At 43.5% G+C, this 16,209-nt stretch overlaps 2 protein-coding genes across 2 annotated transcripts in view; both read right to left on the minus strand.

The window, feature by feature from the left end:
• Positions 1-16,209, minus strand: part of LOC132882584 (zinc-binding protein A33-like) — a 193,095-nt gene that overhangs the window by 159,280 nt on the left and 17,606 nt on the right. The window lies entirely within an intron of this gene.
• Positions 8,959-12,094, minus strand: LOC132882579 (E3 ubiquitin-protein ligase TRIM39-like). The gene is made up of 6 exons (XM_060915673.1): positions 11,498-12,094; positions 11,292-11,387; positions 10,950-11,183; positions 10,704-10,854; positions 10,552-10,578; positions 8,959-10,450 (listed from the first exon to the last, which is right to left on the minus strand). The coding sequence occupies exons 1-6, from the start codon at positions 12,077-12,079 to the stop codon at positions 9,906-9,908; spliced, it is 1,635 nt and encodes a 544-aa protein (XP_060771656.1). The 5' UTR covers positions 12,080-12,094; the 3' UTR covers positions 8,959-9,905.

A 16,209-nucleotide genomic window follows, 5' to 3' on the forward strand; every position in this document is an offset into this window, starting at 1 on the left:
GGAATGGGTTTCCAAGCATCTTGAATTTTGTTTCTGCCTGGGGGCCGATTTCTGACATACACAATCTGACCTAGCTCAATGGGAGGACAGTACACCTTCTCATTATGCATGGAAATGCGTTCAGCAGCTTTCTGTTCACAGTACTCTTTGGCCCTGGCATGAGCATCGTTCAGACGCCGCTGATGTATCGCCAGCCAGTCGTGACTGGGTTCTACAGTGGACTCCTGTCCTAAAAGGGCATCAACAGGAAGGTGTGGGTCCACACCGAAAAGAAGGTAGTAGGGGGAGTAGCCTGTCGTTGAATGTGGGGTAACATTGTACGCATAGACTAACTCTGGCAAATGCTCTGGCCATCTGCGTTTTTTCTCAGGCGGGAGGGTGCGCACGAGTTCATGCAGCGTCCTATTAAAGCGCTCACATTGAGCATTGCCGGTAGGATGATGGGGGGTTGTATGACTTTTCTTCACACCATACAACTTGCAGAGCTCTGAAATCACTTCGCTTTCAAAATTCCGGCCCTGGTCCGAATGCAACCGTTCAGGGACACCATACTTGAGAAACCACTCTCTTAGCAGAACCTTGGCTGTTGTGTCAGCTTTTTGATCACGTGTTGGGAAAGCCTGTGTGAACTTCGTAAAAACATCAGTGATCACTAGTACATTTTCCCTACCGTCGCTAGCGGGTTCTAGAAGAGTAAAATCCACTGCGACTACTTCTAATGGCCTACTAGCTAGAAATGACTTCATAGGGGGCTGAATCTTAGGATTCGGCATTTTTGTTAACACACAGCGGTCACATTTCTTTATCCACTGTTTGGCATCCTCATGAATCCCCACCCAAAAACACCTTTGTCGTAGCAATTCAAGAGTCCGCTCAATGCCTTGGTGCCCCATTGAGTCATGCACACTCTCTAGCACTTGGGACTTCAAACAGCCTGGCACGAGTAGTTGAAAACATTCCCCATACCTCACATCCTCAATCACCCGATACAGCAGTCCCTCCTTCTCCCTAATATCTGGCCAATGTTTCAAAAGGGATAGCACTGGTTTTTCAAGATTTTTCCTCTCCTGAAAGTTAGGCTTACTCTTGCTGTCCCAAAACCTTCTAAAAACCCCCAGTACTGGATCCTGCCCCTGAAATTCTTTCAACTCATCTTTTGAATAGCCAGGTAAGGTTGGAGTATTTCCCTGTGCTCCAAAACCGGAACCATCTCCCTTTTCGTTTGCCCGCATCTGCCTAATTTTATAACTCTCAATACCAGCGGTTGTTAGCTCAGCGGCAAGTGCTGTCCCTTTCTGGATAACATTGCAGATAGCCACACACCCATCATACTCCATGTCAGCCGGCATAGGTTCATGCTCCCCTGCAAATGGGTGCCTAGATAATGCATCGGCAGCCCGGTTGGACCGGCCAGGCCTATACTGCACATCAAAATCAAACACTGCTAACTGAGCCATCCATCGCTGTTCAAGTGCTCCTAATCTGGCAGTGTTAAGATGACACAGCGGATTGTTATCAGTAAGGACAGTGAATTTAGAACCTAGCAGGTAGCCTCTAAATTTTTCTGATATTGCCCATTTCAGAGCTAGAAGTTCTACTTTCATACTGCTATAATTTCTGTCATTCCTCTCTGCATTTCTGAGCCTACGGCTTGCATACGCAATAACTCTTTTTTCCCCCTTTTGTTGTTGATACAATACTGCTCCCAACCCTTGGTTACTGGCATCAGTCTCAACAACAAAAGGACGAGTAAAATCAGCATACCCTAGTACTGGGGCACTAGTGAGTTTCTGCTTCAGAACATCAAACGAGTTTTGACATTGCGGCGTCCATAGACTACACATCCACTGATTCACCTTGGAGGGAGGCCCTGCATTCAAGCAGAGATTCACTAGGTCATGGAGCGGGCTAGCAATCTGGGAAAAGTGCTCAACAAATCGCCTATAATAACCACAAAACCCTAGGAACGAGCGCAACTCCTTCAGTGTGGTAGGCACAGGCCATTGTTTCACTGCCTCTATTTTACCTGGGTCCGTTTCAATTCCCTCTGTTGAAATTTGGTGACCTAAGAACTTAACCTTCTGCTGCAGAAAGTGGCATTTCTCTAGTTTGACTTTAAGACCGGTATCCTGTAGTCGTTTCAAGACTATGTCAACTCTTTCTAGGTGCTCCGTGAAGGTCTTGGAAAACAGCAAAATGTCATCCAAAAACACCAGCATGATTTGGAATATCAAATCATTCATTGCAGTTTGCATTAATCTTTGAAACGTTGCTGGACCATTACAGACACCCATCGGCATTCGCAAGTATTCATAAAGTCCAAAAGGGGTTGTGAAAGCGGTTTTATGTTGGTCATGCTCTTTTACTGCCACCTGGTGGTACCCACTTGCTAAGTCAATTGTTGAGAAGAACTTCGCGCCCTGCAAAGCATCAAAACTCTCATCAATTCTTGGCAGCGGAAAAGCATCTTTTCGAGTCTTCTGGTTAAGTTTACGGAAATCCACACATAGCCGTATACTACCGTCAGTTTTTCTCACTACCACCACAGGAGATGCATAAGAGCTACAACTCTCCTTGATTATACCCTTCTTCAACAGCTTGGATATATGCTCTTTCACCTCTGTATACTGGTTAGGTGGAATTCGCCGATAAGGCAGGTTCACAGGCACATCATCCACTAGGTTTATGTCATGTTTGACTCTGTCAGTGTACCCCAAGTCATCATCATCAACGGCAAAAACATTAACATACTTAGCTAGCACAGTTTTCAATTGTTCCTTTTGCTCTTTACTCCCTCCAATATCTAATTTGTCCAAGGCAGATGAGGTGCTGGCACCCAGGGCACTGGGCTGATCAACTGAGACATGTTCGATACGTGCTGAAACACGGTTAAACTTTACTTTAACTGGGGGTTCGTCACTTAAGCACTCCACAGGGGAAAATACCCCAAGCCGGGTCCTAGCATTTAGCCACACATCCTCCGATGAAAGATTCACTACCTGCACTGGGACAGTATTACTGCTAGCCTCAACCAAAGTGGGTAGGACAACAAGACCACTTGGAAAAGTGATGTTCCCCAGCTCTAGTAACCTCAAGCTGTCACCATCTTGTATCTTTGAAGGCCCTTTTGCCATGACCGTAACTACTGATGCTGCGGGAATGTGGGCTCCACAACTACCTACCAGCCTCGCTACACTTCGCCTAGTGACTGTATATTTCTGAACTTGCTGAAAGGCACTTCTCCAGTCTGAATCAAGTTTTCCCCCTAGGACAGTATCAAACTCAGCATGCACCAGTTGACGGCAGCGGCTAATGATATTCATGCCAACAATCCCTGCAGTTTCTGAATTTGGCGGATCTTTCACAACGAGAAAGCCACAATCAGGTATTTTCAGTCCCATGGTCTCGATCTCTAACTCAAGATATCCTAAATATGGAATTTCTAATCCATTAGCAGCAGTCAACCTTAACCACCCCGCTGTAGCCACCATGTCATCATCCTCCCCACACAAATGCTGACGGAAAAACTGTTCAGTTATGGTGCTGACTTGGCTGCCCGTATCTAGTAAGCACCGAGTTACCACACCACGTATGTTAATCTCTACAGTGGGACATGTTCCTACTGCACGGGCCAGTAACTGATCCTGAATAATCTGTGCTTTAACTGAGTCTGAAGTGTTCCCCTTAATCGCTTGACTCACAGCGACCGGGGCCTCTAGTTTCCCTGAATCCGACTGCTTTGCTGTGCATTTGGTTTCTGTGGGCAGTTCTTGGCTATATGCCCTTCCCCCTGACATTTAAGACAGATGGGTTTTCCATCATCTGTAAATTTCAACTGGGCTCGACGGCGGGTATTGGTCTGTCCACTTGAATTTGTTCTCTGCATAGTTAGGGTCTTAACAGCAGCAGTCAACTCACTGATCTGTCTCCCTTGCTCTGCTACTACTTTGAAGAGATCACGTACAGTTCCCACTTGCTGTTCCTGAGCCATTACAGCACTGCACTGAGTCTCTCTATCTCCACTGTCTCCTTTACTTCGGCTTTTAGCAGATTTTGAATGGCTACCATCCTCCACTGACCACAAATAGGCTTCTTCTCGAACCTGTATCATAGTGGAGTCTGGTTTCTCCCTTGTAAACTTCCTCAGTTCTCTCTTAAGGAGTGGATCATGAAGGCCTTCAATGAACTGATCTCTAAGAACTTTCTGCTCATTAGCTAGGGCATTTGAGTCATGCTTCAAGATCGTTCTTAGAATCTGACACAAGGCATGTGAGTAACCAAGAATATCCTCACAATCTTTTTGTTTTCGGCTGTATAAGTCATGTAAGAGCTGAGCAGTGGATCTTTTATCTCTGAAGGCTTCTCTGAGGTACTTGAACAGATCAGCAACAGGTAGTGACCCCCCCCCACTACGAAATCGCATCTCCTCTAGAGCCGCACCCTTTAGAAGTGACATTACGAAGTCATACCCGTCATTGGCTGATTGGTATCGAGAATGCACCACACGCTCAACCTCTTCAATAAACTCATCAACCAAACGGCCATCCTTATCATAAATCACCACTGAAAGGGGTTATTTGCCGTTCTCTAGGTACATAGACATAAGATCTCTGTGGTTCCTGCCTCAAAGAAGCGATAGCTGCCATGGCTTCATTTTGTTTACGTTTCAGTTCAGAAACCTGTTCTAAAATGTCTCTGTTTTCAGGCAATTCCTCAGCGCCCCCATGTGCAGCGCCACCCACTGCGCTCTCCTCCATGTTTAAAAGTCTCTCTTACAAGTAGTCAAGGATATTGCATTGAACAGTCCAAGCCCCGAGCCGGTCTGATGAACCCCCGGGAAATGCAGTCTCTTGGCCAAGAGTCCTCTCAGCTGATCCACGGTCTACGATCACTCCTGCCGGTCTCTCCGTCTGCACCCCGTCAGGCTCCAACCGTCCAGCCACACACGTCTGCTTCGTATCACCACTACCGTTTACTGTACTCCGCCGCAGGACACCAACCCACTTTAAACTATCAGAAAATTGACCCCACTCCTGGTACCAAAATTTGTTGCCGGGAAATGATGTACACAGAACAACAAATGCATTTCAAGGGTTTTATCTGATAGAAAGTAAATGTAAGTGTATCTTTAGTAAGAGTAAAAAATAGAAAATAAAGAGCACCACACTTGTGACTCAGAAGATCAACAAGAATTACAATTGGAAATAAAATTGACAAGGTTGCTTTTGGTCAGAGTAAAATGTTCCCAGTTCGTGTTACAGTACAACTGCCTCAAAATACCCAAGAGGCTAATCTCAAAACAAAATTGTTAAGTACTACGAGATAAAGCAGCCAAACTGATAGAACATTGAATAAGCTTATGACCCCAAATAAGTCAGAACAAACGGTAGTGGTGATAACAATACACACGACGCCACACCAGCACGTGCTCACTGATCTTCACAGGACACCGAGTCTCCATCAGCTAACATTTTAACTCTATATCCTCTTGTAGCGGCACTACGTTGAGTCACAGTATACCATACTAGTGAGGCAGCAAATCTGCAGGTAAATCTACATTCATAACGTTGCTTAGTGCAGATTATTTCTCGTCTCGCTTGGTTTTCAGTCTGGGTTCGTGAACCGTTTCCCCAACCGGAAAACCCCGATCCTCCTCATGGCATATCCCGCCTACAACCTGAAGTCACTTCCTGTTTTGAGTCAATTTCAAACCAGGGTAGTTAAACCCAAAATTAAATAATCAAAAATCCATAAATATGACCCGGTTACATAAGCTTGATTTGATTTCCTGTATTCTGATGTATCTGGTGCCTAACTCATGAACAAAACCCATGTGAGCCAAGAGGTCAGAAATTAATGTATTAATTTATGTAACATAAAGCATCTGCAAAACAAAGAAACCATCCAACTTGTTTACTCTAGTTAAGCATCAGGATTTTAATGATCACTACTAAAATGCAAAAGTCAAAACTAAAAGATCACCTGTCCCAGGCACCTGGGAAGTAGTAAGGATATTAGTCAGGCTTGAATAAAGAGTGCTTTGCTCAGGAAAAGGAAAATACTTGTATACTTAACTCATACATACAACATATGTAAACACAACATGATGTGATACTGTCCATTGTAAGTACTGTACAAACTGTGTTGAGCTACAAAATGTGTGTGTGTGAGTGAGTGAATGTGTTACACTGATGTAACACATGCCATAGATGAGGTGTAGTGCATGAGTGGTGTGTGTGAGAGAGAGAGAGAGAGAGAGAGAGAGAGGGGGGGAAAGTATGTGCACTGCATGTACTGTAGATATAGATGAGCTGTAGTATACGAAGTGTGTGTGTGTGTGTGTGTGTGTGTGTGTGTGTGTGTGAGAAGATATGTTACATGTAAATACAAAAATGAAGTGCATAAGTTGTGTGTGAGAGAGAGAGAGAGAGAGAGAGAGAGAGTGTATGTTCAGACTGCATGAGTGTTGTGTGTTATATGTGAATATAGAAATGTAGTGCATGGGTGGTGAGTGTGTGGGTAAGTGTGTGTTGAGAGTGCACGAGTGTTGTGTATACCAGTGAGTGTGTTACATGTAAATATAGAAATGTAGTGCACAAATTGTGTGTGAGAGAGTGAGATAGACAGTGTGTAAAGAGAGTGCATAAGTGTTGTGTATGAGTGAGTGTGTTCCATGTAAATATAGAAATGTGGTGCATGAGTGGTGTGCGTGTGTGTGTGTGTGTGTGTGTGTGTGTGTGTGTGTGTGAGAGAGAGAGGGGTAGGGGGAGAGTGTGCATTACACACACACAACAACACACAACCTATCACATTTTAACATCCACTCGCCCTATTACTTCTGATCACCATTATTGCCTCAATTATCATACACACTATTGATTCTTATATGTATATATTTTGTATATATTGTATCATCATTTCTACTGAATTATTCCTTGGCTGCTATTGTTGCTATATCTGATCAGTATTAGTTTGCTAATTCCTGTCAGCTATTTCAATAAATGATATCTTTGGAATAAACTGTGTCCTGTTTATTGTTACAATATTCACTGAAGTGCCAACCTCTGCCAAGAAAAGAACTCTAATTGCCTATTTTGTTCATGAATTTATGAGACTGATTTGATTTATTGATTAATGAATTTATGAGACTGATAACTTTTTACATGAGACTGATTTGGTAAGCCCATTTGCTCCTACATATTTTGGTGCCCCGTGTGAGGCTTGGTATTGTTGGCTTCAGTGATTTTTGTTGCAATAACAGATAAATTTAGTGTTGAGCCATTCCAGGCCTCTACTCAGTAATAGGCTAGTCAAGTGGAATTGCCAAGGCTATACCAGAGTGTATTTTGGGCGAATGGCAGTGTAGTGACAGCGTTGTTTAACTAACAGTCATACCGTAAACACAACTAGTAGGGAGTAAGTGACCGTACCACCAGTAGCCATTGGTAGAAACACATACAGTTGCCATAATTAGTTGGCATATTTCGAGAGAGAACAGTAGTAAACAAAACCCCACAGGTTAGGAGCACCTGTATGTTTTCTTATTGTCACTGTCTGAGCACAGCCTATACCGTCGTCGCCTCATAGCCACGGCATTATTTTATATTAAAGAGGGTAGGCCGAGAAATAGTGCCCACATCATTAGCTCGTCAGGTCTGCATAGACCAGCCGGCTGTCAGCAGGGAGCTGCTGCGAGCGAGCTGCGGCTCACCAGTTAGGAGCGGGAGGAGGCGTGCAGCGTGCTGCTCCAGCGGCCACCCCCACTCCTCGACTGTTTGCTCAAAGAGAGCAAGGAATGCTTCTGGATCGTCCTGCGGTCCCATCTTCGCGAGGGTGGCGGCAGCGGCGGCCGGCAGCCCTGCTGACGTGAGCCAGTGCCGGAACGCCTGGCGATATTCCTGCTGGGTCAGCATCAAGGCTTCGAAGTGCTGCTGCTGCTCCTTCCGGAGGGTGATCAGCTCTTGATGCTGGTTCTGCTGGGCATTAGCGAGGGCAAGGATGAGCTCTTTGAACGGGGATGACTCCATGGGGCGGTTCCCTTCTGTGCGTCCTGGGTTTCGGCACCACTGTAGTAAACCCCGATGTGGGTGGAGCACAGAAGCACGGCAGGCGAGAGTCTGTGTTTACACACACGCACTTCATTCGGCTTTTCAGCTTGCTTGCTTGCTTTCTTTCTTACTCACTCAAGTGTTGTGGTCGGGGAGCCATTCTTCTCTCCTCTCCCCCTCCCTTTATTCTCCATCCCTGCAACAAACACACCCACCCACACACACACACATTGAAATCAGGTGTAATAACCTAGCCACTTACCTTCCCCGACCCCGCCCTCCATTCACAGACTGCTGCTTGGCCACGCCCCTTCTGCCACAGTGACATTTTCAAAAACCTGTTCTTCAGGAAAAATACATTTTTTAAAATCTTATTCCTGTCTCACCAAACAACTGCGGACAACTCGAAACTCAAAATGAAAATCTCAGGATGATTTTAAACACTTCATTTATTTAATTCACATTAAAAATGCAACTCTGAATTTAAAACAAAATAAAACATTATATCTGCTTTAATGATCTAAGCAGGGAATAAAACACTTGGTGTTGTGCTGATGTCATGAAGCGGAGTCACTGTTACCACCCTGAAGTTTATTTTCCAATAAGAACATGGTCAGAAGTGTTTTATCCCACAGCAAACAACCAATTATTACATTTAGAGAGAGAACTATTAATGCTAAGAGAATGATTCATGCTTCTGTTAGCATTTTTCAAAAGTCAAAACATATTTTCATTCCATATCCTTTGAGAAAGATTAACTCCATATTATACTGTATGTATGGGTATGATTTGTGTCTTTGTGCCCATGATTAACACTGCCATGATTTTCAAGACTGTCTCCTTTAAACCATGAGATAATTTTCAAAAAAAGGCAATAGGACGATTTCAGAAATAAAATGAATGACCTGCTATGATGCCCAACATAATATTTTGACAGGAAAAAGACAGCAAAATATAGACCATTTAAAATGATGAGATGTAAGAGCATTTAAAGCTTGGAACAACTCCATGTGATGCAAGACAGCATGAACACTAAAATAAAACAAGTGTTGCCAGGCAAAACAAACCTCGCCCGGTGGAATTTATGGTAAATATGAAGGAAGATATGATGAAAAAAAAATAGGTCCCCTATGGGTCCATGTGGCTCCTGCTCGTAAATAAAACAGTTTTCTGATCCCATGTCCATACAGTAAATACAGCAATATATTTCCTCTGTGAATCAGTAGCCACAAAAATGAAGCGTAATCCAAAAATGAAAAATTTAAAAATCACAGAAGTAAAATATACCAAGTGTCTGTACTTTATATTATTCTACTCCTACCTCTTACAGTTTTCAAAACTGAAACTTCTGAACCGAGGCTGACATACACACGCTGTCACCATGACCCAAACTCTTATGAGCTAGAGCTCAGTGTAACACACTTTCCCTCTGTAATAAGCATAAACATGTCTGAAAGCGATTTCTTTAGTCTCGTCCATTTATTTTGAATGGTGAACCGAATTGTATACACTCACCGGACATTTTAATAGGAACACGTGTATGCGCATGTACAGTACAGTGCGTGACTATTACACTCACATTCTTACAGCACGATGGCGTAGTGGCTAGCGCCTCTATATGAGGCAGTAGACACAACAAAAACAATTTTGACCTTTTTGGTGACCTTGACCAGATGACCCTCAAAATGTTGGAGGTTCTATTTGAAACCAATGTCCATCTGTCCTGAAAGTTTCATGAAGATTGATCAAGCCATTTTCCCATAATATTGTGAACAATAAAACCATAAGAAACACGACCGAAAACGATACCTCGCCCCCTGGAGGAATCCGTCCCAGGCGAGGTAATAAAAGCGATGATTAGATCTGATGAACAGGGCAGATGATCAGTGGTGCTGAATTTTTACCTTCATCATTGAGACCGGGGCTGAATAATGGATAAAGTTTCTCAATGAAATTCTGACCGGTGAAAGAGTAGATGTCAGATTTTGCATCAACATCATAGAAGGAGATCAGACCCTCCTCATAATCCACAAACACCCCCACCTTCTGAGGAGCCTGTTTCAAGGAGAGGGAGACAGAGGGAGAATCACAAGCTCTATATTCAGTCTCATTCCTCAGCCACACACTCCAGTACCCATCTTCAGGTCTGGCTGTAATCTCCCCTTTCCTGCTAATGGACTCTCTGGTCACTCCTAAATCCCACGCAGTCTTCCCTCTGACCTGCACCTCATAGTAAAATCTCCCTGAGGAGAATCCCTCCTTTCCCAGCACACAGACACAAAGATCAAACCTCTCTGGGTTATCAGGGAGATTCTGTGTCTTGTCTCCATGTTTCACTTGTTTCCCATCATCAGACAGGATGAGATACGGATGAGCTGTATCAGGATCCAGAGTCACATCCACTGAGAGACAGAAACACAGTGAACATCAGTTTTTTCATTGCACAGTGTGGAACAGGGAAGAATTATATATTTAGTCATGTGATCAATAAGAGCTCACAAACCTGCATATTGTTGAATTCTCTTCAGGTCTGTTTGGAAAATAATTTTGGACAATATTTGTGAGTAAATGTTGAGAGATTTAATTAAATGTTTGCTTTTTATTAATTAAAACAAAATACTGGAAATGTAATGTGTCTGTGTAGTAAACACTTACTAATTTCTTCAAACTTCTCCATTTCCTCACTGAGAGTTTCCTGAAGCTGAGACAGAGCTCTCCTCAGAGTCTCCTCACTCAGATGAGAGTTAATTGTGACATCGTCAGTCCAGTCCTGGGTGTGTGGAGGGCTGCACAGTGACGGGTAAATCTACAGTACAGCAGGAGAGAGGAGAAATCCCTCAGCATGGGGACTGCTGTCCTGTCATGTGCTGCATTGCTATTGAGAAACAGAGGGACTCTGACCTGTAGGAGGTGGAGGTGATCCTCAGTGTGTGAGAGCTGCTCCAGCTCAGTGTTTCTCCTCTTTAGCTCAGTGATTTCCTGCTCCAGCTCTTTAATGAACTCTTCAGCCTGCATCTCTGCTGCTTTCTGCTTCTCCTCCATCACCTTAAGCAGCTCAGTCTGACTTCTCTTAATGCAGCGCATCAGAGCCCTGAAGACCTTCACAGTGTCTGCTTTCTCCTTCTCTGTGTTTTTCTAACAGGAGACAAATTGAGAAATTGTTTTATTTCATGTGATTAGATCATTATTCTCTGAATGTGTTTTTATAAAGGAGCTATTTTGTAGGTGAGTTAAGAGACTGACTTTATTGAGTTCTACAGAGTGTCTGATTTCCTCGATCTTCTTCACTCGCTCCTGGATCATCTGCTGAACTTCTGCTTGTGTCTTTCCCAACTCAGTCTGAGAGAAAGATGCACACAATGCATCAACTTTTTTTTAAGGTTCATATTTCATGCATGAAATTAATTTGCAAACTTTATACAATACATCAAAACTTTTCAGTCCCTCACCTTCTTCTCTTCACTCTCCTCCTCTATAGGAACAGTGTTGTGAGTTTTGTGGTTGGTCTCAGTACAGAACTGACACACACACGTCTGGTCGTCTCTACAGAACAGCTCCAGGGGTCTCTCATGCTTCAGGCAGATGTAGTCCTCCAGGTTCTCCACAGGATCCATCAGTTTGTGCTTCTTTAATGAAGAAACTCTCTCATGAGGTTCCAGGTGAATCTTGCAGTAAGACGTCATGCAGATCAGGCAGGACTTCACGGCTGCACATTTCTTTTCACAGCAGACATCACAGAGCACCACAGATTGTGTGGGTTTTTCTGCAGCGCTGCTGGATTTCACCTGAACTGCCTTCTTAAATGGAGCAGCAAGTTCAGAGATGAACGTATTCACATATAACTCCGGTCTTTTGGCAAAATTAGTTTGACACACTGGACACTGACAGTGTGAACTGCTGTCCCAGAACTCTGTGAGACAGATCATACAGAAGTTGTGTCCACATGGAGTCGTGACTGGATCAGTGAACACATCCAGACAGATGGAGCACTGGAGCTGATCTTCACTCAGGACACTGCTGGAGGAAGCCATGACTGACACAGGAGACATGATGAGAGAGGATTTAGACAACAGAAAACTTTACACAATGTTCATGGACACTGAACTGAATATAATCCATAACACCAGTAATGGGGGCGGCACGGTGGTGTAGTGGTTAGCGCTGTCGCCTCACAGCAAGAAGGTCCTGGGTTTGAGCCCCGGGGCTGGTGAGGGCCTTTCTGTGCGGAGTTTGCATGTTCTCCCCGTGTCTGCGTGGGTTTCCTCCGGGTGCTCCGGTTTCCCCCACAGTCCAAAGACATGCAGGTTAGGTTAACTGGTGACTCTAAATTGACCGTAGGTGTGAATGTGAGTGTGAATGGTTGTCTGTGTCTATGTGTCAGCCCTGTGATGACCTGGCGACTTGTCCAGGGTGTACCCCGCCTTTCGCCCGTAGTCAGCTGGGATAGGCTCCAGCTTGCCTGTGACCCTGTAGAAGGATAAAGCGGCTAGAGACAATGAGATGAGATGAGACACCAGTAATGATCTCAAATCTCTCTCCTGAATGATTCACTTCTCACTGCACTTCTGTGACATTTTCTTCAGTATGTCCTTTAGTGTAAATGCATTTTTCATATTGATCCCTTTCTCCTGAAACCACTTGAAATTCAAAATGCAAATTTCAGGAGTATTTTAAACACTTCATATTAATTTTAATTAGTAATTAAAAATGCATTATTGTCACGGTGTATTAAATGTCCTTAAGCATGAAGTACATTTTAATTCTCCAAGCAGGAGACAGTACAGTCAGTGTCATGCTGTTATTGGAAATAATCAGTGGGGAAGTGGAGTTACTGTTCACACCCAAATGTTGATTATTTTTCAATAACAGCATGTCCCAAAGTGTTTTATTCCACTACACCCACAGCAATTTGGTAAAGATTTACATTTTATTATGAAGTAATGACGTCATATTTTATTCTTTTGTTGTTACATTTAATGATCTGTGAAACTAAACTGTAATGTCACAGAAATCAAGTGAAAAACAACAACACAAACAGGAAGTAGAGTCATCTGTAGCACTCTTCTATTCCTCTTTCTATTTCTCTTTTCCCTCTTGTTCCTGTTCTCTTAGTGTTTACCTGCAGTGGTTTTAATCCCTTGAAGAAACAGAGAGAAGCTTCAAACTGGAGATTGTGTCTTGCTGAAAGGGTCAAAGGGTTTGGGTTATGAAAAGGATTTGACCTTGTGTTTCGATTCACCTGAGTGACGCCACATGAGACACGCCCACTGTTTGACTTTTTTCTCATGAGGCAGTTACACGTTTTAACCACTAGATGGAGTAAACTCACTCAGTGAACTCCAGGGTTTCATTCTGTCTCCATCTCTGGAATAAAATCTGCACTGTGTACATTTTTAAGAATTATGTTTTTTTTTTTTACTAATGATATTAATTTTGTCATCGGAGTGTGCTGGAGCAATGTGTACATTAAAATAATAATAATAATAATAATAATCTTCTTCTGGCTGCTCCCGATTAGGGGTTGCCACAGCGGATCTTTCGTCTCCATTGCTCCCTGTCTTCTGCATCCTTCTCTACCACACCTGCCACTTTCATGTCCTCTCTCACCACATCCATGTATCTCCTCTTTGGCCTTCCTCGTTTTCGTTTGCCTGGCAGCTCCATCCTCAACATTCTCCTTCCAACATGCTCTGCATCTCTTCTCAGGATGTGCCCATACCATCTCAGTCTCATCTCTCTTAGCTTCATTCCCAAGCTCTCCACATGTGCGGTCCCTCTGATGTGCTCGTTCCTTATCTTGTCCAACCTTGTCGCTCCTATAGCAAACCTTAACATCCTCAACTCCGCCACCTCCAACTTTGCCTATAATAATATTAATAATATAGTACTTTTGCACTACTCCTTCACTGCCTATCTTTTTCTCTTTATATATTTTGCTGCTGTAACAATGTAAATTTCCCCTTGTGGGATAATAAAAAGCTAAGTATAAAGAAAGGATATATATAAAAGAAATAAACTACAAATTTAGAGATGAAAAAAATTCACAAATTTGCATAAATTAACAGGTTTGCAGATAGTTAACATAAGTGTATTGCAAAGGTGGTATTGCACGTGTAAGTATTGCACAGGTATTATTACCAGTATTACCCAGGTAGTATTGCACAAGTAAGTCGGTATATTGCACAAGAGCCATTTTAACCATGTGTAGCGAGCAGTTCGCTGTAAAGTACTGATGCTGATAGTCAGTGCACACAGTATACGTTATAGCAGAGGGGTTTCTATGGATGTAGAAGTGATCTGGACAGTATTGTTGATTATTGTGAGGAGCGTCTGGTGCTGTGCTTGGTGAGGTGCTGGTTGTACAGTCTCACAGCAGTAGCGAGGAAGGAGCTGCTGTATCTCTCCTTAACACACCGCAGATGGAGGAGCCGGTCACTGAACTTTACACAATGTTCATGGACACTGAACTGAATATAATCCATAACCAGAGGTGGAAAAACTGGATTGACAAAGTAAAAGTCCTGCTTAGGTTTTCCTTCTGCCTGTGCTCTCAACACAGGTGAGTTCACCAATTAGCTCATCAACCTGGCTTAGGGGATGTGGTAATTAGGATCAGCTGGTTCAATGAATTGGCTGGAGCAAAAATGTGGCAGGGTTTTTACTTTCTGCACCCGGGTTTTTCCACCTCTGTCCATAACACCAGTAATGATCTCAAATCTCTCTCCTGAATGATTCACTTCTCACTGCACTTGTGTGACATTTTCTTCATTATGTCCTTTAGTGTAAATGCATTTTTCATATTTATCCCTTTCTCCTGAAACCATTTGAAATTCAAAATGCAAATTTCAGGAGTATTTTGAACACTTCATATTAATTTTAATTAGTAATTAAAAATGCAGGCGGCATGGTGGTGTAGTGGTTAGTGCTGATGCCTCACAGCAAGAAGGTCCGGGTTCGAGCCCTGTGGCCGGCGAGGGCCTTTCTGTGTGGAGTTTGCATGTTCTCCCCGTGTCCGCGTGGGTTTCCTCCGGGTGCTCCGGTTTCCCCACAGTCCAAAGACATGCAGGTTAGGTTAACTGGTGACTCTAAATTGAGCGTAGGTGTGAGTGTGAGTGTGAATGGTTGTCTGTGTCTATGTGTCAGCCCTGTGATGACCTGGCGACTTGTCCAGGGTGTACCCCGCCTTTCACCCGTAGTCAGGGCCGTCGACAGGGGGGGACAACCGGGTATTTTGTCCCGGGCCCAGGCATGAGGGGGGCCCAGAACTGGTCCTGCATGAAGATGCCATTAATCATTCTGTTTCATTTCAAAATGTGTTGATTTGAGGGAGAAAAATATATTTGCATTCAATGAATGATTTCTGGTTCTTTTGCCTTTATTGTCTTCGAAAATAGATTCAAGAACCCACCTACCACCCCTAATGCAGAAATGGTTTGGTCTTTGATTAAGGCGCCAAATAACACGGCACTATTCCATCATAACGCTTCGACAATAAGCGTGCGAGCCCGTTTGCCAACATGCACAAGGCAGGAGCAAAGAAAAGAAAAGAGAAAAAGAGATGAAGAAGCCAAGAGCCTCAGGGGCTCACTGCAGACCCGGCGCCAGACACGGACTGACGGACGGGCCTTGAATTGCTTTGGGGGGGGGGCACACATTTTATACGCCAAGCCAGGGCAACACAACTGTTTCTAGCAACCCAGGAGAGCAGCACAGACGTGACGAGTTAAATATTCTAAGAAACCTATAAAGCAACCAAAACAACTTTCCAAAATGTATCAAACATTGCTCAGCATATTAAAAGGTTTTTTTTTTTTTTTTTTTTTTTTGCTCCGCTGGCCTCACAACACACAAAGCTGATTTCGGGTATCTACCGGAAGATGTCGTGATATGATCCCGTCCAGCAATAAAATGTGATTGGCTGAGACAGCTGCTCATTTACCCAGATACCATCTGAAGAAAAAATGCGATTGGTCGGTTGGTTCATTCCATTCCATTAACCCATTGGTTCCCAAGAAATATTAGTCCCGTTTATAGCAATGATCCAGAAATTATTACTAGTGTTTCTGTACTCACGGAAAAGATAGTATGCCGCAAAATGGAGCTGGTTTATTGAAAAATTAAATTGTAAAAGTAATATCTACAACTCTGGCGATAATAACAG

This window comes from Neoarius graeffei, chromosome 1, assembly GCF_027579695.1.
Source record: "Neoarius graeffei isolate fNeoGra1 chromosome 1, fNeoGra1.pri, whole genome shotgun sequence".
Taxonomy (NCBI): domain Eukaryota; kingdom Metazoa; phylum Chordata; class Actinopteri; order Siluriformes; family Ariidae; genus Neoarius; species Neoarius graeffei.

Bases quoted from the DNA above. Each gene is read 5' to 3' on its own strand.
- LOC132882579 (XM_060915673.1), bottom strand. From the start codon at position 12,079: ATGGCTTCCTCCAGCAGTGTCCTGAGTGAAGATCAGCTCCAGTGCTCC. The intron at 11,184-11,291 runs GTCAGTCTCTTA...GTCTCCTGTTAG, and splicing joins ACTCTGTAGAACTCAATAAA to AAAAACACAGAGAAGGAGAA. The intron at 10,855-10,949 runs GTCAGAGTCCCT...GCTGTACTGTAG, and splicing joins ATCACCTCCACCTCCTACAG to ATTTACCCGTCACTGTGCAG.